The following is a 26,928-nucleotide window of genomic DNA, read 5'->3' as shown; positions in this document are numbered from 1 at the left end:
TGAACCAAGTTTGCCTTCACCAGAGCTTCTGCAGTCCTTCAGTATCAATATCCTCATCAATACAAAGAAAAAGCTGAATCACAACAGTGACCCTTGCACATAAAGGTTGGAACAGCACTTCAGTCCTGGACTTAACACTGTTGCTGGCACCACTCAAGCTGCAGGCATGGTTGCTAAAGGGAAAAGCTTTTTTTTTCAAAAACTGGGCAATATTCTGTAAAATACTTATTTTGTCTTACAGTGGATTATTACTTCATGTATGGATTCTTCTGCCATATGAAAGGCCATTGTTTATTTAGCTAAAGCAGTGATGAGAGATCTACCATATATAAATGTATGAATGCCCCGAGAAATGTCTCCATAGATTATTACTCTTATGTTGGCAGGTGACACAAAGCAGTTTGTACATTGAATAACACACAGGCAGAATCTTTGTGTGTATTTAGGCTTCCTATTGTTTGATCATGCAATTGTGCAGCTCAGCTGCTCACCTGCCTCCTGCAAAGGTGCAAAACAGGATCCTGAATGACCTAATAGAAAAGGTTACATAAAACACATATTCAATGCTTTCTAAACAAAGTACTCAGCTTCAACAAAGAGCAAATAATGTAAAACCACATTTTTGTATTTTTGTGATCTGTAACATCAGTTTCAAAATCTGTCATGGAAATTCTGATACAGTTAAAAAGAGTTCTATGAAAACATCAAGTAATATCACAGCTGATGAGAATCTCAATTTGTGGTGAGAAATATAAAGATGATAATTCATAGTACTGAAAATAGAAAGGAACAGTAAAACTATTGTTCATTTTATAAAATGAAGATATAATTATTTAGCTACTATATTAGAACTTTTTCAAGGTCTCAAGAACAGAAATTGAAGCACAGAGAGTTAAGTGTCCCTTTGCCAGAAACAATCAGTTGCAAGGAGTAGTTCACGTAAAATGGGATGAGGCAGGTTTACCCTAAAATATAACTGAGGTAGACGCGATAAATAAACATTACAATGTATATTCTTTCTCTCTGCACAAGAACTAGAAAAACTTAGTTTAAAAAAAGAAATACATTAATACTAAAATAAAATTAGTATAGGGATCCTAAAGTTTTAAAAAAGTAGAATGACATTCTTCAAGTTCTTATTTCCACAAGAGACATAAATTGCCCAGGTGATACAGTTATGCCATGTAGGCTTATTGGTTAAGCAATATAGGTGAAAGATTTCACCTATCTTGATTAACCAATAATATATATATGCTTAGGTAAATTTAAAATATAAACCAGTGTTCTATCAACAAACTATTGGGCATGGAATCATAGATAGGAAGTGAGTTTGTACACAGTCAGTTTTTTTATGTTCATAAAATCCTGTATAAACTGATTGGAAACAGTCAAAGAAGGAAGCAAAACTAACAGATACAAACACTCTCTGGAGAGATCCATCTGCATTTCATCTTATAAGTGTTGGAGACTGGAGATAGAAATGCCACACAGAATTCTGTAAATGTACCCTTTCATGCATTTGAAAGTGATCAAGTCACAACAGCACCTCTAAGAGGCCAAATGTGAACAACCAGAATAATCTGTTCTAATGAAGACAATTCTGCACCCCACATAATTGATTTGGAAACAACCATCACAAGTTGTGAAGACAAATTCTTTAGGCTACAACCCCTAAAATAATACTGTGAAGTAACAGGAGCTACAAGAAATGTTTGCCAGCTTGACTGAACCCCACAGCCAACATTTTCTAAAACTAGAGACCCTCTTGAAACTTGGAATTATCTGTTTTTCAATGTCTGTTTTTTAATATTGGAATCTTGCTATTTTGGAGAAGAACACTAATAAAGTGAGAAAACACTTGTGGCTCTTATGACTGGAGTTCTCAGGTTTGATTGCAAGGGCACTATTTAAGAGGTTTTAACCATACAACTTATAAAAATAACACTAAAAGTAATCCTGGTTTAGAATTCTACCATATTTTGCATGTAATATATGCAGTTGTTTGCTTCTGAGTGCTTCTAATGTTTGAACATTAACTTTTCAATCCTCATACCATTTCTGCTGCTTGTACAACTACAGTGGATTCAATGGCAATCAGGATAATACTTAACTGAGGTAAAAATAAACTCAAGATGGATTCTTTACTACTGACATGCAAATGATAGTCACATACTTAATGGAAAATAACATCTTTTTGCAGTTTAGCAGTCTCTGCTGTCACAGATCTTGTTTGTGGAAAGCTTGTAAAATAGTCCTGAAGGAGTATTTTTCAACTAAATTTCATATACTTAATAGAGACTGTCACCACAGGAAAGAGCAAAATGGGAGCAAAAGGCATTTCTAAGTGGACTTTTATAAACCAATTTTTTATGCTTCTTCTAAATAGGAACTGAAAGTCAGCCTAGAAATTGTTTATCCTCCCACTCTGATTTCATAATGCCACATGTTAAAGGAAGCAGTAAAGACACAGGCTGTCTTACAGATAGAAGATGGTGCTGTACTGTAGATTGTGAGCTGGCACTGCAGCTCCAACACATGTGCCACTATCAAATAAGGGCCCAGTCCTGCAGAACACTCAGCAACTTGCAAGGTTTCAGTGCCCCCTGCAATCTGTCCCTGGGACTTCACTGGGATGACAAAAACAAAACAAGAAGCCCGAGGTCTCCCTCACACAGTGTTTTACACTGCAATTCACATCCCTACTGTAAAGGCACTTTCATTGCAAAGGTAAAGGACCCTGGGCAGGTGTATTTGTGAACCCTGAATGAAATTCTTGTGAAAATCAGATGTATAAAGTCTCTGGGAGAAAAAAAAAATCTGAACACCATGACTTCTAATATCACAGGATAAAAAATAACAGTACAATGTGACACCACCAGTTCTCCACTAGATTTTGTGTATGACACGTAAATACACCTGTCAAATTTTGAATTGATTTACTCACCTCAAGAAAAAAGTTGACTAGGTATGGATCCTGTTTCAGCTTTGCACATACTATGCAGAGAAACTGAATTTCTTCATTTTCTGTTGGTGTTGCCAGAACCTCACCACACAGCCTGATTAATTTCTGTCACGTAAAGTGAACAATTAAGACAAAAAGTTATTGCTTTTTCTAGGAATAACAGACTGAATTCTTCTTCTATATACACACTACAATTATGTATGAGTATTGACTGGAACATTTGCTCTGGATCTAGAGTGCTGCAAACAAGTTTTCTTTATTATTTATGACTTGCATTGCAGTGGCAGTCCAAGACTCTAATCATTAGCACATTAAAAGAAACAAACTGATCTGGCACCCAAGCAATTTCCTTAATTCACTTGAAATTGGAAGAATTAAAGATAACATTAGCTACAGCAGAATAAAAGAAACTTGTCATGCAAAAATACAGTTTACTTAAAATCTGAACAGTACCTGCACTGGCCTGTGCACATTTATGTGAGGAAGAAGAGGCTGCCGAATTCTTCCAAGAAGTTTTGTATAAAAAGCCAAAACTTGCTGTTTCATTCCTGGAGGACACTAAAACAAAAACAAATGAACAACAACAAAAATACAATAAATGTGGAGAAAAATACAGATGTAATTTTTTCACTCAGAATGGCTAATTAAACAGCAATGATTTAACCAAAAGTATTTTTACAGCCATCAATTGTTAACATTTTATTTTTATCAATATTAATAGAGATCAATACAAAATGTTACATCTCATTACTGTTTTCTCTTTCAAATTATTCATACTTTCAGTTAATTGCTCTAGGGAAAACTTCTACCCATCTTTGCAGAAAATATTCTGTATCATTACAGTGATAAGGGGAAATTAACTCAGAATTAATTTGCTACAGGTCAGATGTCTTTTAAGGTACTGTGCCACAAAATCCAGCAATTCAGTGAGTCAGAACATACAAATACAGAATGATAAACTATAAAAATTTTAATACCTACAGAAGGTTTCTTAAAGTCATGAGCAATTAACCGTAGCCAGCTAAAGTGTTTATAAATGCACAGATGGTCCAGGACAAGAGAAAGCTGCTGCCTTCCCTGAGCAGAATATAAATCACGAATATCTGTAGAATATGTAGACCCTTGTTCTACTGTCCCTAATGCACCACATCACATGAAAGCACCTTCCTATCTCCAGGAGATCTGATGGCTTGTGGACCTTTACGTACCTTTGTTCCTAGCTAAATTCCCCCAAACTAATTAGTTAATAACTAATTTATTAACCATGTTAATAAATGCTGTTAATTTTAACCCACATAATTTCCCTCATTTGCATGTCCAAATGAAGCTGAGGTGGCAACATGGCTCTCCCTTCTAAGTAATTATCTCTAGATTTTTAATCCCTAATCCTTGCAGAGTTGCCAAGCAATTCTTTGAACAGAATAGCAAGATACATACCATCAGGGCACAGCCACAGTAATGCAGTAAGTCTAGCTGACTGCTGTGAAAGGGAACTATTCATTTTGCACCAGATCTTTGCAACATCTTGCAAGCACTGAACTGTGTGTTTACTTCAGATGTATCAACTCACAAGTGGCAAAGTGTAAAGACAGGCTGTACAAGAATTGCCTGTACAGACATATTTGTATGAGTACAGAATGACTTCTCTCAACTTTTAGAAACACTACTACTAATTACCCACTTCACATATGTCACCATTTCATCTTGGTTTCTTGACAACATTTAGGGATTACTGAACGAGCTGTTTCTGAGCAAGTATCTTTAATACAGCAGTGTTGTGGTTCTAAGCCCAGCTGGAGCAGGTGTTTTAGCCTGACTGCAGGACAGCTGATAAAGTAACAGGTACTGCAGATGTCTGGCCCTTCCAGAGCAAGGAACATCTCGGGCTCAGACAGCCACCGTCCTGTGTTGCCTGCTTATGTAAAATCAATTAAAAACTCATGACAATGTGCAGAAGACTGACTGAGAAGGAAACACTGGAGAGCTCCATTTATCCTTGGAAAGGGATAAGCCATGCCTCCCTGAGTCTGCACTGTGATACAAAACATTCTACTTCATGTGTGCCACAAAGCAGACATGAAGAACCAGACAATACTGCCAAGGTAGGAAAGCTGTCTGAAGATCAACTCAAATTAATGTTTTCTGATATCAAAGTCTTTCTGAGCAATAGCTCAATACATTCAGAAAAGTTAATCGAAAATTTGTTTTTAACACAACACCTTTCACCCAAGAATCCCCCAACATTTAAGAAAGGGCAGAGAGGGATAATACTGTCGTGCAGTAGCCAGAAAAACTCTATAGACTGAACAAAAATGTTTCTCCTACTTCTACTTTCACCATCAGCATTATTAGAGTGGTGAATCTCACCACTGCCAGCACCTCAGGGGTTTGTCTCACCCTGATCACACCTGCAAAAGGCTGTTATTTGTAGTATGCTGGTAATATGGTGATAGATGTTGGTATATTTGTAATATAAGCAAGCAGCTCTTTGCTAGAGCTGTGTCCCACACTACCACCTACTGTAGAACTTCAGTCTCAGTAACAACTAGGAACTCACACAAGAGATAATCTGTTCTACTGAGAGATACATACATCAGCTTTTCCTAGGGTGTAGAGTGTCTCCAGAATCTTGTGATGCAGCAAATATTCCATACATGGTCCTGTTTCACCTGATTCCCTCTCATTTTCTTCTTGAACTAAAATATCCAACATCTGTTCCAGGTGAGAGGGAATATTTGTATCAGTCACAGGAGCTTTGTCATCTAAATAAAAGAAATAGGTAATTAAGAATGATTTAAAAATTGCCCTTATACTTAAGTTCAGTTCCAAATTTAAGACTTATGACATCCACTTAAAGAACTCGATACACAATGAAAGTTTTTAACATGTCTTAAAGAAAACTTCAGAAATGTATCTGAACATGAACACTGGAATATGCATTGGGCAGGTATCTGACCTTGCAGTGGGGAAAAGGTGAAGTGCCAAAATTCAAAACATGCAGTAATTACACGGTCAAAAAAGGAAAATTTCTATTGCCAGACAGCAAGACAAGGAAGAGAAGGTACAATTCTCAATCTTCTGTTTAGGATGAACTAGGTCTTGATAACTTCCTCTTTGACCCTTCATACAGTATTCTCAAATCTGTGAATGGCCTCCAACATCAGCTTAATTTGCAGCTGATCAGTTCCTTTACAAACTAGATCACTAAATAAATGGTTTTTCTGCTGATAACAACAAAGAAAATTCAAACTCTATGTTATTTATTCTCCAAAAACTTTTAGATTTCTTTTTTGTAGTTTCTGCATTAAAATAGAATTCAGCCAAACATTATGAATGAAAGGGTAAGATGTTGATTTTATTATATTAAAGTTATTAAACTGCAGTGGATTTATGGAAGTAGGAACTGGCATTCACATACTGTAGAACATATCCACACATGAAGATTTTCCTTTTATGTTTTTCATTGAGTTATACATGAACAACTATCCTAGGGAAATGGTTACTACTGTTTACGCAATAGTCTAAAAATAACTTGTCACTTGCATGCAACTGGCAACAAGATCACACAGGGAAACTGCCATGTCAGAGTGATTTTGGTCTCTGCCATGAGCTCCAGTTAGCCTGGAGTGTTTTGCTTGAATTTCCTACACATAATTCTGCTCCTGCTGCAGAGGACAGAAATGTATCCACCGAGTGGAAACTTCTTTTTCAAAACACTTCTGAAACTCTGGGAGAGAGGTCAGCTTTTATTCAGCACCACGTCACTGCAGGTGTCAGTTTTCCTTGCCACCCTGTCATTTCCACCTTTGGAAACATCACATAGTGTTCCAAAAGATGGGTATTTGGAACCAAAGGTCACGTTGCAGTTTTACGAGCAAATATTGATATAAACAAGATCATCAGACACAAACACAGACTCAACAGCTCTTCCAGCAGAAAGTCAGAACTAATAAGCTTGAGGAAAGCACGGCAAGATTCATTCTTAAAACATAACTGTTTCATAAATAGGTACAAAATTAAAAATTTACATACTGCATAATTGTTGGGAAAAAAAACCAAACCAGGGAAGAGTTTTTAAAAAAGCAATTAAACCAATATTTCATCATAGTCTCTATTTTTAAGAAGAGCAGTGTAACATGTAAGGTTTAATAAAACTTGTCTGTGCCATCAAAATACTTAACACTGAGACAAGACACTAAAGCAAAAGTAACTAATACTGAACACATGGAATCCATCTGTGTCTGGTAAAATCTATGACCACAAAATTACTTTTGTTAAAATCTTGTGAAGAAAAAGAAAATCCCTGATGCAGAGCAATAAAAATGTTAACAGCAGGGACTGCATTTCTGCAGCTGTCTGTTTAGATTAAACGGAGTATGTGAAGGCAGAAACTGGGTCAGATGTAAAAAGGTGCAGTTCTCTACATGGTACTCAAGAAACAAGACTTCAACCATTTTTCACGCCGACTTTTACGGATGGAATCACATGATATTTTTAATTACTAGTTATTGCTTGTATTTTGATTAAAGACATTATTCATATTAGTATTTCTTGAGCTTTACTTTTTAAAAACACTGAAATTCTGAATTCTAGTTTCCACAATAAAAAGACAAACCCAGAATGCTTTTTTCTGTTACCTGAGGTCTCTATGTAGTAATGGGTGATTGCTTTCCAGTGGTAAACAAAATCTTCTTGTAATGGAAGGGAAGGTGCGAGCTGTGGGGAAAAAAACCACAACAAAAACCAGTTAGAAATGGAATGAACATATTTGCTCAGAGAATAAATTCAAATTTATCTTATACTTGGATGTAAAGTGCTGCAGATAGTGCTACAGTTGTTACTCTCTGCTCTTTAACAAGGACTACATTCATTATTCATGGCTGAGCCCCATGCCACACTGCCTGCTTGTAAACATCAGTAATAATCTCTGTGATGTCTCTATCACCAGACAATCTATTTGAAGCAAGAAAAGCAATTGCTCCTACAGCAAAGCAACACTAGAAATGCATGCGTGTATTGTTTAGACCACACTTTTGTCCTGTAGGAAAAATCATGCTCTTTCACATCTGCTCTTGATGCCTTCTTGCTTTTCTGTACACTCTGTTCTCTCCGTCTGCTCCCTCAAAAATACCAATTAGTTGCTTTATCCAGTTTTACCATGCCTTTTTTCCTGTTAGCCACAAGTTCTTTTAGAAGATCTTTGTTCAGTTTTTAGGTTGAGTTTTGTTTCTTTTTTCAAATTTTTTTTTTTTTTTTTTTTTTTTAGGCCCATACTCAAAGCTTGGCGGGTTTTTATTTTTTTTTTTAAACAAATATGTTTATTATTTTATTTCTGCAAGAAAAGGAAGTTTCTCCTTTCCTGGAGGAGTTTGGGATGGCTGGCTGGGCGTGAGCAGCATCCAGGAATAACAACGTGCAAGAAGGAGCCCACCCATGCAGTCACCATCAGCACTGCCCCTTTCCCTCTGAGACACAGGTGGCCTGTGGCCCATTACACCACAGGCAGCCTGTGAATAAAGGACCACAGTCATTTCACCACTCTGCTCTCCAAAGTGAGAGCTGAGACAAGCAGTGGATTTGTGCCCCTGAATGTTTTGAGCTGGTAAAACCCCAAACATTCAATAGGTCACATGAGGATCTGTTGTTATTGAGGTCTAATCCTACTTGCTTGAGGCTTTTTTTTTTCTTTTTTTTTGGATCATCAAGTCCTCAAGTCATTCTTTTACAGGTTATCCTGAAATAGGGGATTATCACTGGACAGAATGGCAGTGATGAGTCCTGTGGGCAAACAGAAAGAATCCCAAGTATAAACTGGTGTGTCTGTTTTGGAAGGGTAAGGAGCTGAACCATCCTGACAGGGAATGGAGTCCAGTCCTTCTCAGAATCTCAGAGGGGATGAAGTTGGAAGGGGCCTCTGGAGACCATCCAGCTTAGCCTCCCTGCTACAGCACAGTCACCTGGAGCTGGCTGCTCAGGAGCATGTCCAGATGGCTTTGGAATGTATCAAAGGATGGAGACTCTGCAGCCTCTCCAGGAACCTGTGCCAGGGGTCAGTTAACCACACAGAGAAAGGTTAACTGAAGAAGTTTTCTCCCCAGGAGCTGCAGATACCACATTTGAGACTAAGAACTCTGAACTCCTCTAGGGTCTCCCCCACAGGGTCTGAAATGTGCTGTGTTGTCTCAGTTCCTGGGCAAAGAAGGGCTCAGGGACACAGGGTTCATATATAGCCTAGTACAGTATAGGCTCATATGGTCTTTACCCGATGTTGCTGGTTTCTTTGAAAAAACCCTGCATGTTTTCCTCATCAGTCTTTTCTTTGCCTTGAATTTAATGACACTTAAATTTATCTTGGTTAAGTTGAAGCCCAGTATATGACGATTATGCCATGCCAAGATATGTGCATTGCTAATTGTTAATGGCCCTTTGCACACAGGACTTTGGAATGCAAGACTCTGGAAAAGTAGTGGTGCTTGGCAACTATCTCAGCCTCCATGCCGGGTGGAAATGTGCCCTTGGAAATGGCAACCAGGAAAACCAAACTGACAGTGCTTATCCTGTCCCTGGCAGGCTGTGCACTCACTGAGTTCCACGGCTGGGCATTCAGAGCAGCACATTAGCACAGCAGCTATCACACAGTATCTGAACACCCCACACAGCATAAAAGCAGTTTATTTCACTGTGACATTTACTAAGTTATTGAAATTCAGAAGAATAACCAAACAAACTGAAGACTGAGCATATGATATTGTGCATCGTGCTCTGTATGTCACACTAGCTGCACTAGATGTGTATTTCAAGCAATGTAATGATCATTTCTGTTAAAAAAAAGCTGTATCAAAACCTCAACGCCAGCTGATGAATAACCCAGGGACAACTTTTGAGGAATACAGGCCTCCCAGACCACTCTATTTCCAAAGTAACACATGATAGATAACATTAAAGATTTATCCTTGGCTGATGTGATTTTCCTCTCCACTTCTTCTCGTCTCATCTGCCTCAAGATGAATTTAGTGCCTCTGATCAGTGCCAGGAAAAGGATTTCACTTCTCAGCACTGTCAATAATTTATCCACCATGGGAGAGAACTGTGGATATAGACATTCTCCCTCCCTACAAATGCCTCTAGGGACTCTTCTCAGAGGTAAAAAAAAAAACCTCTAGGACAGATCCTGCAGATCCTGACAGATCCTGATCAAAAAATTCAACAAAAATCCACAGGAAAACAAGCAAACAAACAAACAAAAATAAAGGGAAAAAATTAAAAAAAAAAAAAAAAAAAAAACCAAGCAATCCTCTTAATTTAGTTATTCAGACACAAAAGGAAGACCAAGATACCACCTTGTATGTGTAGAAAGCCAAGCATTGAAAAGCATTAGGAAATGATAACACTTGGTTGACATCCTTTAACCCTACTAGGACAGGTAGCACTAGTATGAGGTTATAGTATCTATTTTTAGGATGAATTATTAGCTATCAGCTGAGAAGGAATACATGTTAAAGCTGCCAGCCTGAATAAACACTCTAGTGTGTAAGTACTCGTATGGAGGTTCTGAAGCAAACCAGAATTCCTCGTGAATGCCATTAATTCTTGCTACTTGTCTGATTTAAAGGCATTACCTTAAAAATGTACTTATTTCTCCCCATTACATGAGCTGGCTAGGACATGGTGCTAACAACACCAAGGTTGTGGTCTGACCCCTGTATGGGCCGTCCACTTAAGAACTGGACTTGATGGTCCCTGTGGGTCCCTCCCAACACAGAATATTCTGTGACTCTGTAATTAATCCTGATGTAATTAAATATGTTCTTAGTGATTCCAAATCTCAAAGTGAAGCTCTCCTCCTCTGGGGGGAAAAAACCTCCATAATCTTCATGCCTGCAGCGTAGGTGTTGGTATACAAAATAGCTAAAATTCACTGAACACCACTGAACTGCAGCCCACTGGAGCAGCCTCTGATTAGCAAGATCTTCCATCTGGTGCCCAGCTCCAGCAGTTGGGCTTCCCGGGAGTGAGCTGAACTTAACACATGCTGCCTTATTCTTCTGGTGACAATATGTAACAAACAATCAAAGCCCACTCCTTTCAGGAAAAGTGCTGTTCTCAGGAGAGCTACAGATCTTTGACCTGATGGACAGTCTGCTCATTACAAAACTTGTCCAAAATACAATTCCACGTTGTTTTCCAAAGCATAAAGAATTCGTGTTTAGGCAGGAAGAAATAACATAAAGAGCAAAAAAAACTTATATATATGCAGTATTTAACAGCAAATCTTTTGTGCATGTAAAAATAATTGTCATATTTTTCACGTATGCTTTTCAGAAGTGCAATTCAATACTGGAAAGGATGGAAACATCAGAAGCTGGGGATATGCCTCAATATCTTTAGGGCAAATTCACAAAGAAAAGAGAACACTGTATAAAAAAATAACAGGTACTGTCTGGTCAGATGCCAGAGTTAAAAAAAAAAAAAAAAAAAGACAGCAGAAACTGGGTCAAAGAGAAAGGAAGGGGAAGTAAATGCCCACTGCCCTGACTGACACAGTCACTTGATGTTTTTCTTCACTCTTACTACTGTACCAGTGTGAATGGTCTGAGACAACATGTGAAAAAGGAATAATGCTTGAAGGTTTACTTGATCTTCAGCGATGAATGCACAGAGTTTGTAATGGCCACTGCTCTCACATATAAAATTAAGACTGCTTGCAAGTCATGCATTAAATTTTGTCAGCTAATTTGTTTATACCAGCACAAGATTAAAACACCAAGTAATATAAGGTCATTACATCAAACAAAGTGGGTTCAAGAGGAATAAATTCTATTCTAATCAGTTATGCAGTTCATGATTTTGGGGCACTGACTGTACCAAGTAACTTGGTTTCTTTCAAAGCTGAGTTTTGCTTCAAAATATAGACAGAAACTACTTGAAAATACAGTAATGTACCAGTGTCAGAGACACAGTGGAATAACAGGCTGGTAGAGAGGAGGTCTTGAGAATCTGCAGCAGGCACCAAAATCTTCATTCATTCAATTGCGTGGTACAAACATTCCTGTTTGACAGCAAACTGCAAAATTCAAGCCAACCAAAATTATATATTTCCTGCAAGGTACACGGCTCAAAAACATCCCTTTGAACTGACTATTAAGGTGAAATATCCAAAAGCCCAAATCAAACAAAAATGAAAGTCCTTTGTACACTGAGTGGCCATCTCACAGACAAGCTATTTTGTCTAGGGAAACATGAGTGAAAAGCACAAGGTAAGAGCAAAATAAGTCTAACTCGCTGCTTTGTTATTGTACATTACATTTTGTTGTTGCTGACAATATAAAGTGCTCATGGATAGCCCTTTGGGATGAAAGTGGATCAGAAATGCATAGCAGAAAGAAAACATCTCGAGGACAAGCCATATATAAACTGTCACAGATTTAATAATATGAACCCCATGTAGCAACAACATTTCTATTCTGCCCTGAAATAACGGAACAAAGACGGCAGTCCTATCCACCATTCTCACTAACACATCCAACTCAATTTAAGGATGCTCTGTTGGCAGGGTAACTGAGGTGGGGCTTGCTCATCTGGATGCTGCAGAGAAATCCAAAAAGCAAAAAGTATCTAAGATATTGGCAGGATTGACATAAGATAAGAGGTTGCAAAAAACTAGAATCCAATAGCAATGAAAGTTAGGACTATGGTTTTGAACACTTGGGCAATTTAGTCAGAAAAGACTGAAAGTTTTGAGCTATTCAAGGAGAATCACAGGATCATAGACAGGTTTGGGTTGGAAGGGATCTTAAAAGACCATGTAGTTCGACCCCCACTACCATGGGCAGGACATTTTCTACTAGGCCACGCTGTTTTAAGCCGATCCAGGCTAGACTTGAACACCACCACAACCTCTCTGGGGAAAAAACCTTGGTAAGAAAACACCTTAGTAAAGAGCAACTGATCCCTTATTCTTGCCTCAAGCACAGTCCTGTCACAAGGGCAATCAGTCCAAGAGTGATACACTGACAACAAGTAAAAGGCAAATACTGCCATGTCTACCAGACTGTCAACCTTTGGAACTCCTGTCAGAGTTCAGAGGGATGGCACATTGAGGGTAAGATAACAGCGATTACCTAAGAGCATGGGAACCCTTACTGTTCAAATGCACTCTCTGAAATCTGCAGGCCTGTGGGCCCTGAGGCAGGGCAGGAGCATTATGTAATTGATGTGCAAAAGAAAGGACAGGGCAGAAGGGCTGTCCAAACCTTTCTGACTTAAGGAAGTCCCACCCATGAAAGCTAAACCCAAGCTCTTCAAGTGCATTTAAGTGCCCAGCTCAGCTGAAAATTGTACAGTTGCAACTCTACATACCCTGGGGTAGGCACCCAAAACTTTTGACAACTGATACCGTATTTACTAGTACTGTTGCTGATATTCAGGGTTAAGAATCCAATTGAGGCTGCCCACATCACACTCACTCCCCAGCAAAAACAGTAAGCATAAATGATGTTCCAAATTCTCTTGGTTGTGAAAAAGGTGGCATCAAAGTGGACTGAGCTAATATTTAGTATTTACAGTTGTCACTTCCTCATAGCAAAGCTAAGCAGACCACATCTTATTACTACAGGGAGAATGAAACAACTTAAAGCCACATACAGCCACCAAACTGGTTAAAAATTTTTATTTCACAGTTCTGTCTTTATATTACTGGGTCAAACTTAAAAATAAACATTCTTAGTCTCTTCCTACTTTTGCAATTCTATGTTTCATTCCTAGTATCTGTCACAATCCTGTAAATGTAATAGTGCAGTATTTATCAGGAGATCTACCACGGTGGTGGTAGCAGGATGAGGCAATTCTAAAAGGGACACCAGAGCTGAGCAAGGACAAACAGCATGTTTTTGGACAGCACTCACTTGCAAACTGATGGTAGCAATATATTTTTGTATTTTTGTTTGGGTTTTTTAATCAAAAGCAGCACATAGTCCCTACTATCTCTACTCTTTTCCTGTTCCATTCAGCTCATTTGTTTTTCCTATTTTTTGCTGGATCTCAATTAAATGCACTCCTTTTTATTTATTTTTGCACACATCAATAATGTGAACACTCTCCTAATAATAACCTCTACTACATCTTTCGAATTGGTAGACCTGAAAGAATACCTTCTCCTCCAATCCTGCATCTCTCAGTCATCCACTCTTATTTCTGTTATTCAAAATGTGGCACAGCTCACCACAACAAACTTTCTTTAGTCAGGCAGACGCTAATTTCTGTTTCCTCTCTAATGAAACCACTGTCTATTGAAGGCATTCATGTGTGGCCTGGATGTTTTCAAGTAAAACATTTTATCATCATTTAAAACATTTCTTTCCATATGCCACTACACCGTTAAAAAAGCAAACTAGGAACCTGTAATTAATACATGCTTAACTTTTAAACCTGAATACTCCTGCAGAACTACAGGCTCATAAAAAGACAGACATATGCTCAAGTGCAGCATCGAAGCATACATTAATGCACAAAGGCTGCCCCTCAGATGAGGCAGGATTTGGCATGCAGGCTCTCATTTCAATTATTTGGACTTGGCCTGCAAGCTCTTTTTTCAACCATTTAAACATTTTTTTCTTCAACACTTTCCACCTTCACATCAGTATTTCCCTACCGATTTTTATCACCTCTTTACACTCAAAGTCTCCTGGGTGTGCTGTTTTATGGGAGAGGCTCTGAAAGGCAGGGAATTACTACCAAGACCCCACCTCACTGAAAAGCAAAAAATAAATGGTGTGGCCAGGCAGTGCGGAACGCGGCCTTTAGCAATGGAGCTCGCGAACAGGCCCCGTTTCCTCTGCCCAGACCGTCAGGAAACCTCGCTGCACCCACAGCCCCGGCAAGCCTGACCCCCACGCACAATGACAGCATAAAGCAGGGATGGAAAGGGTCGCTTTGAAACTGATGACATCCTGCTAAAGCACCGCTGACGGCGACTGTTGTCTACTGGTGACGACGAGATGGAAATGCTGGGCAGTTTCCTGATTGTTCTCCTGTATTGTTTGTCTCGCCGAACAGCCGGGCAGCGGCCGGGTGGGGGCCGGGCCAGGCTGCCCTCAGGCCCGGCGGTGACAGCCGGAGCCGCGCGGGGCCGCCGCCGCTCCCTCCTCCCCCGGCACCCGCGGCTCTCCAGGGCCGCAATGGGGCCATTCGTTCCCCTCCCGTGCTCTCTCCGGGGCCCAGCTCGGCCTCCGCCTCCCCGGCCCGCGGAGAGCCGAGCCGGGAGCGGATGCTCGCCCTGCGGGGCAGCGGGGAAGGGGCGCCCAGGCGGAGCCCCCGCTCCGCGCTCGGCGCTAGGCCCGGATCGCATCCCCGGCGCGGCGTGGCCGGGCCCGCCGGCGGCCTTACCGCCTCCACGGCGTGCTGCAGGATGGAGGTGAACTTGGAGAACATCCTGTCCCGCGACTGCAGCAGCCGCTGCCGGGAGGACCTCGAGAGCTCCTCGATGCGCCGCCGCCGCCGCTCCAGGGTGAGGGCTGCATGCGGGGGCCTGGCCGCGGGGATCGGGCGGGCGGGCGCCGGCGCTGCCTCTCGCTCCCCGGCGGACACCGTGGCACTGACACCGCCGGCTGCGCGGCGGCGGCTGCCGAGGCTGCGGCTGTCCTGCAGGGGCCGCCACCCCCGCCCGGCCCGGCTCTGCCCGCCCCGCTCCGCCCGGCCCCGGGCGCGGCCGGCCGGGAGCGCCGCGTTCCGTTCCGGCCCGGGCGGGTCGCGGGCAGTGTGGGCGGGCCGCTGCGGGCCCTGGCCGGCCCCGCTCCTGCGGGCAGCGCCCGGCTGCGGGTGGATCACCGTCACGGAATCTCTTGGATTGGAAAGACCTCCGAGGGCATCGCGGCCAGCCTTCGACCTTACACCGCCATGTCAGCCAGACCATGACACTGAGTGTCATGTCCAGTTTTTCCGTAAACACCTCCAGGATGCTGACCCCACCACCTCTCTGGGCAGTCCATTCCCATGTCTAATCACCCTCTGTGTGAAGTAATTCTTCCTAATGGCTAACACAAACCTCCCCTGTCACAGCTCAAAACCGTGTTCTCTTCTGCCACTGGTCACCTGGGAGCAGAATGATCCCCACCTGGCTACAGCCTTCTGCCAGGGAACTAGAGAGAGTGATAAATTCCTCCATGAGCCTCCTTTTCTCCAGGCTAAACAGCCCCCATGCCCTCAGCCACTCCACACAGGACACATGCTCCAGACCCTTCCCCAGTTTCTTTGCCCTTCCCTGGAGTAATTCCAGTGCCTCAATGTCCTTCCTGAATTGAGGGGCCCAGAACTGCACACAGCACTCGAGGTGTGGCCTCAGTAGTACTCAGTGCAGGAGGACAACAACTTCCCTGGTCCTGCTGGCCACTGTTTCTGGGATTGGCCAGGATGGCACTGGCCTTCTTGCCCACCTCGGCACACACTGTCTCGGGTGAGGGGAAGGGATGCCCACCTCCACAGAGCCTGTGCCCGAGGCTGCCATCAGACTTCCACCAAGGCTTCTGGGGTCCCTCAGAATCATGAGGGTGGGGAACTGCCTCCACCCTCCTCCTGGGACAGCATGGATACAGAACAACCCTGGCATGTATGGCAAAAGGCCCAGCTTGCTCTCTGCTGAGACATTTTGGGTCTGCCATCATCCACAGGGATGATGAGATCCTCAAGGAAGTAACTCTTCACAAAGCAGTGTAAGGGTGATGAGCTCAGAAAGTCAGTTGTGGATTCCACAAGTTGTGGGATCACCATCCCTGAAGGTGTGCAAAAAATGAGTGGACGAGGCACTTATTGATATGGTTCAGTGGGAATGGTGGCATTAGATCAAAGCTTGGACTTGACAATCTGGGAGGTCTTTTCCAAACATAAATGATCCTGTCTTCTTGTTGCTGGATGAGAGGCTGATGGTGTGGGTGGCATGGTCCTTGCAGGGTACCACAGATGAGAGGGCTTGTGGCAATGTGCACATTGCTTATTTCACTGTCTGTTGGATTTTTTCCTACCCAGAGAAAAGGAGACAAAGAGAGCTTCATTTCACCTCTGAATCAAATACTTCAAAGAAAAAGACCATCCCTCCCATTTTGCAGTGCTACAGGAAAAGCAGAGGTAAAGTGGGGTGAGCAGAAGTTATAGCTGGCAAGCAATTTGATGTTTTGGGAAAATGTTTGGACATTGGGCAAATTGACATAGGAGAACAGGATGACTTTGGCACTGGGTAGCAGAGTAAAATGTTGGGAAGATGATAGACCAGTGTGGGAAAGGGAGGGACACTGTTGTACCAAATGAAGGGAAGCTTCCACGTTAATTTTTGGAGAGTAATCAACACCAGCTTCTTCATATACTAGGATGATGGAGAGAGAGATGAATCAAAAGACCAAACAAAACTACTATTTAACTGTTGTTTTTGAAATTGTGTCTGGGAAGTCTATAACGATGTTGTGATTAAGTCTTACTAATGATTCTGCTGTACTGATTGCTATTACTACCCCTGTGCTTTGCAGGCATGGAGAGCTATACCCCAAATACTCCATGGAAGTAAATACTAGTTGTATGTATGCACCTTTGTTGCAGTTGTTAAAGAGCAGAGCTATTTCCTTCTCAAAATCCAGGAGTCTCAATATGTCAATATCAATTTAAAAGGTAATTATGTTGGGTTTTTCTCTATTTGTCAACTTATATTCTATAGATGTTCATAGGAAATGTCAATTTTCTGTGTGGGTAGCCAGATGATGAAACATCTCCGTGTTTAGGTGATTATTAACTGGACAGGTGATGCATTTAGAAGGTGTCTGCATATCTGTGTCCAAGAGAATGTGGTCATTTAAGATGCTTTTGCAATCTGCTTTTTTTCAGCAAAAATGTCTTTTAAATGTGCTTGGGCTGTCTCATCTCCAAGCAGCAGAATGAATAAAGAAACAGTAAGATATCATAAAGATATAAAGGAGACAGTTTTATCACCGTGAGAGTATTCCTAATCGTACTTAACAATTTATGAAATCATAAATCACAGAATCACAGATGGTGAGGTAAAACTTTATAATGCTTGAGGGCCTCTTATTATTCTAAGAGTGACTAATGTGTATAAATGCATTATTATTTAAACAGAACAGTTCATTATGGTTGAAATTAAGATTTTAGTTGTAAAAGTGACTTCTTATTGAGATTTCTCAATGTGAAATGCCTTGCAGTAAAGGAAAAAAAGAAAGAAAATATTACATGTAAATTATTTTTTCCTGAGCCTATTAAACAAACTGAATCTCTGCATTTAACCCTGCATTTACCAGCCAATAGATTGGGCCTGAATTTGTAGCCATAGTGCAGAATCCAGTCTTTGGTGCTTATATGTCTTGCAAATAGTAGATTTTTTTTTTAATAATTTTTTAAACTAGTGTCTAATTTCTCAACCATATATATATATATATGTATTTATCTCTGCTGGGAATAGTGGATAAATACTGGCAAGCCAATAGTAATGAAATCACTGGAAACTAATAGAAGAATGGTTTCACCAGTGTCAGTGCAGAAGAACTCGGGAGAGGTTACATTTTGTTTGGATTCTTCTTGTTCTCATTCGGGATGATTCAATTGGAGATGCTGCAGTTATGGATGGGCTACCAATGTCATGTCATGTGCAACAATCCATCTTCACCTGCTCATGCTTGATGTTATTTCCACTGAAATAAACACAAATGTTACTACCTATTTTAGTACCCTTGAGAGCACAGTTCAGCTGGCTTGGGGTTGGTTTTTTTTTTTGGGTTTTTTTTGGTTTTTTTTTTTTTTTGGCAAGGTAGTTCTTTTTTTGGAAAAGTACATGCAATGATTTAGTGTTTTGCTTGAATGTGAGAAGTGAAAGTGTGAAAGTGAGGCTGTTCTAATTGATAGAGCTTTTGGGAACTTTCTCCTTTCTTACAAATTAATGAAATTGTCTAAATTAAACCAATTTAGATGGTGTGTGACTGAGATAATGTGCTGGCCTTTTTATCTGAAAATCTCTCTGCTATTTGGATTGATGGCACCGGGCCAATGTCTAATGGATGCATTTGTCTACATTACAGAAGAAGTTCCTGCAGTCTGGACTTTTGCTTCAGAGAGCCTGAAGATTTGGTGAATTTTTTTACCCTAGATGAAAATTTTCCTGTTAGCGCTATGCCAAATATCTGTTGATACTCTGTGCAAGATTTTATTGTGTTTGTAATAATCAGATTGACATCTATGTTTATAGTGAATGCTTGGATGAAATAAAGAATGAAGTTTTAGTGGTTCAGCATGATCTCTGCTTTTGGGTAGAGGTAAGAAGATATTTAGCATAGTTTTCAGACCTTTCTGATGCTGGGCTTTACTACAGAATGCAAACATGCTGTGCATCCACACTGAAGAGCATGCAGGGGAACTGAAGTCATTTTCTGTCATGAATTTTCTGGTTCCGTGCTCTCAGCTGCGTACATCACCTCCCTCCTTCCAGATTCGCCAGCAGCTCCATGTAATCAGCTCATGCAGTATTTCATAAATCCCATTTTCAGGCATTTCCTGGCCTGTGCATTCTGTTCCACATCTGCACATCTGCTCTTTCTGTGGAGACATTAATTTGTCTTCTGCTGGGTTACAAACTTCCCAGTCGTCTGTCTATTGTCTGCATGCTCACCTGCCACATCTGCAAGAGTCTCCTGACACCAGCACTCATTGCTACCATGCAGGACACAACACTGGGCAAATATTGCCTGCCCAGCAGCTATTCCTTGTTTGTGCTTCAGTTACACTCTCTGTACCACCCTGCTAATTTACCTTATGTAATGGCTTGTAAAGGAGACTTCTAGAAGGTCAGAAGTACATGTTGTTAGTAAAATGAGACATTTCTGATCACATCATATTTTCCTCTAGTATTTCTGTTTCACTGGTAACATTAAAACCCAGGCTTTTTTCTATAAGTAAATATATGGATGTTCTGCCATACAGTATCTGCAAGTGCTAGCATATCATAAATTACTGAGAGCAGATAAAATACCCTCAATTAGAGTTTAGCCAATCTTACTGCAGGCTGGCAGGAGCACAAGGATAATGGCATGTGGTAGTGAAAGCCAAAGCAAGGAGATTAAAAATAAACTACTCAGTTTATGCTATATTGCAATTGTAACGAATGCAAGCATCTGAATGTGGTATAAATAAACAGAAAACTGGATTTTGCCATAAAATACTGGGAAAAAAAGTTGAATGGTCTACCTGATATAAATTGGTTCCCTCAATCTTTTGTCTGAGTACTTGCAGTACGAGAGGGAAGTCTGGAAGCCAGAATCTGTGTGTGTTTCTGGGGAGAATTTAGGTGCTTAGCCTTGACCCTACTAAGAGATTTCTGAGTAATTTTGAGATCAGCTCTGATTGCATTGTTTGTTTTCTAAAGCATAATAAGATTTCATTGTTACTTACATCTTTGGATTAAGGAATATAATCTGTTGATCCCTAAAATTTCATCAGATAATCTGCTTAATCATAAGCAAAAGCTGATCTTGATAGTCCATATGAGTTATGCAAATTAAATCAGGCACATTACTACCATGCCAGTATAGAAGCTTTCAGCAGAGCTCTCCTTCTCATTAGTCCAAAATTAAAGTAGGTTTTTGTCATATTTTAAATTCGCATATCTTTATCCTGAGGTATAATTGAAATCTCTCATGGAGCCCGACATGAAATGTTGTCACTGTAAAACATCTTAATTTTGAAGCAAGTGCCTGAAATATTTATAACCCACTCGGTAGTGGCTTCGAGATTAATTTTAAATTATTGATAGCACAATTACCTAGGCAGGCCCAAACTCTAGTGCCACAAGGCGCTCCAGCGTCCACCGTCCTTGGAGCTGGATGAGAAATTCCAGCGGCGTCGCAGGGGCCGCCCCGGGAAGCGGCCGCTGCCAGTCCCAGCTGTGGACAGCAGAGGGCGCAGCTGGCCGGGATTCACCTCTGCGGCCCACGAGGCTTCGGAGCGGATCCCTCGCGGTGCTTTTTTCGGGAAAAAACATCCCTGTGCATCCCGTACAGAAGGAACTGGTTTGCCAGCTAGTAATGTCACCTCTGGGCTTACCTGCTGTGTATTACTTGGACTGTAAACGCTTTGGTTGGTACACCTGACAGCCCGTTGTCTTGGCAGTTCACTTGTCCCGCTTGGCTCCTGGATGATGTAGTTTGAAGCTACAGGTCTGGTTTGAATTTACAAAGACATTGACTAACCCCTGTGGCTCTCACATCCCACCTGATATTTGCGTCATCTTCATCACAACTAAAGATTAACGAATTTAAGAAGGGTCCTCTATTTAAAGACTGGCCCTTCTTGGCAACTAACTGAATTCTCCTGTGATACCCACAGAGGGGAGAGTGTATGAATGTCAATATTGCATTATTTTACCTGTTGGTAGGGGTTGAGGGAGAACCTGAACACTTCCTAATAGAATTTAATGTTCAGAAGCTATACTCTGAGCCAAACTCCATTTCCAGAAAAAGTCTGTACAGCTCAATCCTTTGTAATTTCGTTCTGAGTCATCAGCCCTGTAGGAATGAGTGTCTGTACTTGGATGAAGCCTTCAAGGAACTAAGCTGGAGGCACTACTGACAGTGAGCAAAGAAAATGAAGTCTGTAGGACCCAGCATCATGTAGGAATATTTCTGTTGCTCATCCCTGTTCTCTTGCCTCGGGCTGCTTTGGACTAGTTTGACATTCAGGCCTCATGTTGTGAAATGCTGAAGTAAGCAGACCTGTGTCTGCTATGTAGCTAATATAAAGGAACCTGTTCCTGATTAGATCTTGGAGTGGTGCTGTAATACACTGTACTTGATTCCTGCCTGGCAGCTCATGTGCCAAGTGAAGTATTTCCAGGCATTTAGTTTCTCTGGGTTTATGCTCAGAAGCTGTTATCCTCTGGGTCTGCCAGGAAGTCCCAGGTGGTGTAGATTGAGCTGTTATTTGTACCTGGAGTGCTCGACTGCTGCTTCAGACACCTGCAGTCTGCATTTCCTTCTTCCTCTGCAGCAGCAGCAACCAGGCAGCAGAGAGCCAATTGCCATATTGGCATTACGTGTACATCATAAATCAAAATTCTGTGTCCAGGTGTCGAAATCCTGTACTCACAATAATCAGTTTCTGTGTGGTGTTGCAAAACAATTTGTCCCAGATCCAGATCCCAGCCCGCAGAGGGCAGCCCGACCCCATGTTTTACTCCACTGATGTGCTTAACTAGGGAATTCAGTCATCTGCTGGCATCTCTGTCGGCATGACTTGCTGTGGAATAAACAACTGAATGTGGTGGAGAATTGGCATCAGCTTTAAGCTCAAACAGATTCAAAAGTAAAAAAAAAAAAAAAAAAAAAAAAAAAAAAAAAAAAAAAAAAAAAGGCGTGACTGAATTAAACCTTCTGGGTTTTTTTTTTAACGCATTGAAATAAAAATGTTGCATGAGAAAACTCATCTAGATCTGAGATTTAAATACATTATATGTATAACAGATAACAGTTATTGGTATATGTCAATAGGAAAGAAAAATAACCCAGAACCTCTGTACATGAACATATTGGGCAAGACTAACAGGAAAAGTGTTGGGGATTTTTTTCAAAATATTTTCAGGAATCTTTCAGGATTTGAGTTTATTGTTGCCATGACTCTAGGACTATGGTTTTGACTGGTTCTTTCCCAAGTGTGTCCTGAGTCCTTGTGAAGCAGGCATCACATTTCCAGGAGATTTTTGTCTAGGAGGGTGTGTCTACCTGCAAGCATTTGCCTTGGCTATAAAACTGATCAATGCCAGGTCAGGTACCAGGGGCTGATATCTTGACTTAGTATGACAAGGAACAAGGCATTCAGTTCCCGAAAAAGAGCCAGTACTTTGTGCTCTCAAATCAAATTGCATCCACCATCTAATTAAGGAATGATCTTGATACGCTCTGAAGGGAGGCCTGTCCAATTCTATACTTCTCAGCCAAAGGGCCCTGCAACACAGAGCTCAGAACAGAAAATATGTATAAAGAAAATAGCATGTGAAAAATTAAGACAGTGATGTGTGAATTCCAGGAGTACAGGGAAAAACCTAAGTATGTCTTAGGATCAGACATCAAATTACACACTGAGGTACTTTCATGATGATTTAGATAATTTATTTTCTTTTGGCCCCAGAATTTCTACCCCACACAAGCCTGGCTGTTCACAGAAGAATGTAATGTATACATTTCTCAGAGTTTGGCTCATTGTAATTGCAACCACAGGTGTATTTTCCCTCTGATTCACCAAACTTTCCTGTGTAAAGCAGTGCTGAGAGATTTTGACTCTAACTTATTCAGAATATTCTTTGCTATTCTTGCCATGTTATTCATAACCATCTTTGCTAAAGTGAACTTTGACCAAGGACATGCCTGCCATGTTTTACATGATGCAAAAACTACTTTGTGGAAAACACAAATTTAACAAATTCTAACTGTAAAATTTAATTCAGTTTGGCCACACAAATTCTTTAGGGTAAAGCAGGGCACATAGTGAGATAATGCCCTTACTTGATGCAGCTCTGAAAAGTATATACATAGCAACAAAGGCAGTTTGTGGGATTGTCTCTGTCTCTCCTGAATGCAACCACTGGTGCAGGTGCTCCATCACAGAAGGCCTCTTGATGGTCAGGCAGGAGCTGCCCTTGGTGAAGCCACGTTGTCTTTCTGAAATCACCTCCCTGTTCTCCCTGTGCTTTAGCAGAGCTGCTGGGAGGATCTGTTCCCAGACACAGAGGTGAGGCTGATGGCTCAGTGCTTCTTCCCAGGCTCCTCACTTCTAGCCTTTTTAAAAATAGGAGCAATGTTTGCCTTTTTCCAGTCACCAGGGACTTCACTTGGCTTCCATGACTTTTCCAATATCATGGAGAGTGGCCTGGCAACTACATCAGCCAATTCCCTCAGGACTCTGGGGTGCATCTCATCATCTCCCACAGCCTTGTGCTCACAGCTCTTACTCCCAGAACATATTTCATACGTGACCTTGGGAGAACCTGGTGCAAAACCTGGGAAAGTTCCTGACTCAGAGCTCTTTCTTGGCATCTTCCTGGTAAGGTTCACACACAGGGGTGATGCAGAAGTTCTTCAGCAGCAAATGCTGCCCAACATTTAGATGACATTTCCAAAGCTGACTCTCAGAAAAGAATTTGTCATTTTGGCCTTTGTGTCCTAAATTCCCACAGGTACAGCAGTCATTTTGATGGAAGATCAGTATAGAGTAGGTATTCATGGCACCTTAATAAAAGTAGCAAGTGACCAAATGCAACACACCAGAAAAACAAGATCAGTATCTGGCAGACACCTTTACCCAGCCTCCAGCCTAGTGAAGCCAAATATTTGCATGCCATACAAAAAAAAAAATCAAAAAACAAACCCTACACCACCAGATTATTAGATGGTGGAAAGAGTTAAGCAAATCAACAATCTAGTTTTTCCTTAGTTTTTCAGAATTGCCAATATTTCTGGCTTATATAAAACCTATAGCATTTATGTGATAGCATCATTTTATATAATCTATGTAAAACTTCCTAGGTTATTCAAGTCTGGTAGTCAAGACTGACTCAGGATAGCATAAATTCAATATTGGAACTTTTGCCATGAAAGTGCATATTCCACAGAACAATATGGAAGGTTGAATAACATGTAGAAAAAAGGAGTTTTTTAAGAAAACCAGAATAAGAAGAAACCAGGATGACTCTGGGATTTGGCTCACTCAGGAGAACTTCCTATCTTTTTGATTTTTTTTTTTAACCGTTAAATCTCTTTTTATATATATGTTTGTGGGATATTTGGAGAAAAAAAAAAAAGGAATAATTTAAGGAAAGATTTCTATTATTATTTGATGTGAGTAATTTGGAGCTCAGTTCTCCTTTGAAATGTATAAAAGGGAACTTTTCTCCAAAAAGATTAGTAAGAACTGCCCTGGAAGCTCAGTGTAATAAGTGAAAGGCCATGTATTTATTTGAATATCTTCTCCATTACTGACTAATTGCAAATTCTAGTAAGAGTCTTATATTGAAAGCAAGAGAACTGTCTTGCTTTCTTGTCATTCATGTCACAGGAAACTATTTATTCTGAGCTTATTAAAATTCTGATTAAATTATCAGGATTAGTAATGCTCTAGATTTTGTTAGGTTTGAATTCCCTAAAAAATAAGCCAGTGGAATTATGGTGGAAGATATGGGAAAAATTTGTAGAATAATCCAATGGTTTCCATCATTATTCAGACCAATCCTGGCCATCCTTACCATTTGCCTTGCCCACAGAAATTGATCTTGGAAACTGTAAGAATTTGTCTGTTGTCCCAAAAAAATTCTGATTTTTCTCACAATGATTTTCAAGAGGAAAGATCCTGCATTGTGCAAAAATAGGTATGACTGACTGATGAGTTATCTGCATCAGACAAAGATGCAATGCTGATTTTTACCTGGGTTTTTTTTTTGTTTGTTTGTTTTTTAATTCCCTTTGTCATTCTGTGCTGATTTTCATGAAAAACAAATAAATTTACATACCACTGATGGGTCTTAATTACTTTTAAAACTACTATCCTACTCTATAGGGACAAACTGGTTCCAAAGTGATTAAAGGAGAACTTTCTGGTTTCTTTTCACGCAAAGGTTAAGTGACAGCAAGGTATGCTGCACAGAGAACACAGTCCAGTATTTGGGATACTTTTCTCTGAAGATGCAAGTTCTGTGCTTTGCTCTGACATAGATTTTCCCTGTGACCTTGGAAAACACACTTAGCTCCTCAAGGGCATTGAGACAGGACTTGGAAACACCTATTGTTTGGTAAAATATATTAATATTTGGCCATCTCTAAAAAATAATGAGGTGCCTGTTTGGATCTCTTGAAGCCTGAACACATTAAAAATAATTACCTTGCTGGATCTTTTCACACCATGAGTTAGAAGCTTAGTCTGTACAGTCAATAGCAAAATGCAGGAGATAGGATCCTACTTCCCAGCTGACTAATTCAGAAGCCTCAGGTAGATGTCTGAAATAAAACAATGTCAATCACTGCTCCTTAATGGACTCCTGAAGTAGTCAGGAAATGGCTCAATCAAACAGCTCAACAGCTGCTGCTGCTAAAAAGGATCTTCTTTGTTGCCTCTAATGCTCCTCACCCTTCCTGGCTGTGCAGTTCTGCACTCGCCTTCAGCCATGTTCCAGTGTTGATCTGAGCCTTTGGTTCAGACAGCAAATGTAGGGAATTTGGATACAGAAAGTGAGCAACTCTTTGTTAATTAATGAGCTAAAGTAGTTTTGTGAGGCTCAAGCCAGCGCTGCAGTGAGGGAAGCAGGAGCACACGGGTTGGACTGAGAGAAGAGGGACTGAGCAAGCCTTGGATTGGCTTGTCCATCTTCTCTGACTCAACTTCACCTGTAAAATAATGATCATGGTGTCTCACTTCTCTGTACCTTCCTTTTCTACCCTCTTGAGCTTCCTTCCACATTCCCTATATACTGACAGGATCTCAGACAAAAACCTCAGGAGCTGATCTAGCTGCCCACATGCAGATGTAGACAACTGCTACTTGTAGCTAATGAAGACACGGCCTCCAGAACTGGTAATTGTCTCCACTGCAGCTTTTCTCCTTTATTTTAATTTTTTCTTCTTAAGTGTTAATTACTACAAAACTCATAGGGATGTAGAACTTGTTCTGAATTATACCTTTTAGTCAACCTGAATTAAAATTCTCCATATCCAAATCTGAAAATTCTTGGAGGCGATATGGTGGAGGGGACAGACAGGAAAATAAAACTCCATCAGCCTCAGGTCCTCAATAAATCCAGCTAAAAAGCTCACTTTAATAAATGAGTGCTGTATCTGACCCATTTTAGTATTCTCTGGCCAACATGTCTGTTCAACTTCTCTGCCACAGAGCATTTACACAATGAATGGAATAAACTCTTTGTGTTCTGTAGAATCCCAAGG

The 26,928-nt window shown here is 40.8% G+C and overlaps 1 protein-coding gene and 1 long non-coding RNA gene across 2 annotated transcripts in view; one reads left to right on the top strand and one right to left on the bottom strand.

Annotated features, from left to right (window-relative positions):
• FHIP2A (FHF complex subunit HOOK interacting protein 2A) overlaps positions 1-15,457 on the bottom strand; it is a 32,951-nt gene extending 17,494 nt beyond the window's left edge. Inside the window, exons 1-5 of the mRNA XM_021525925.3 lie at positions 15,347-15,457; positions 7,600-7,678; positions 5,555-5,724; positions 3,416-3,520; positions 2,945-3,067 (exon numbers count right to left, since the gene is read on the bottom strand). Coding sequence (XP_021381600.2) covers positions 2,945-3,067; positions 3,416-3,520; positions 5,555-5,724; positions 7,600-7,678; positions 15,347-15,391 — 522 coding nt within the window. The 5' untranslated portion in view covers positions 15,392-15,457. The remainder of the gene's footprint in view (positions 1-2,944; positions 3,068-3,415; positions 3,521-5,554; positions 5,725-7,599; positions 7,679-15,346) is intronic.
• Positions 15,368-19,244, top strand: LOC110468244 (uncharacterized). Its single transcript, XR_013340269.1, has 4 exons — positions 15,368-15,467; positions 16,982-17,080; positions 17,476-17,614; positions 19,036-19,244. It is a non-coding gene; the product is annotated as an uncharacterized LOC110468244 (long non-coding RNA).
• The last annotated feature ends 7,684 nt before the right edge of the window (positions 19,245-26,928 follow it).

This window comes from Lonchura striata, chromosome 7 (genome assembly GCF_046129695.1).
Source record: "Lonchura striata isolate bLonStr1 chromosome 7, bLonStr1.mat, whole genome shotgun sequence".
NCBI classification, from domain to species: domain Eukaryota; kingdom Metazoa; phylum Chordata; class Aves; order Passeriformes; family Estrildidae; genus Lonchura; species Lonchura striata.
This window is presented reverse-complemented; position numbering and strand designations above follow the sequence as displayed.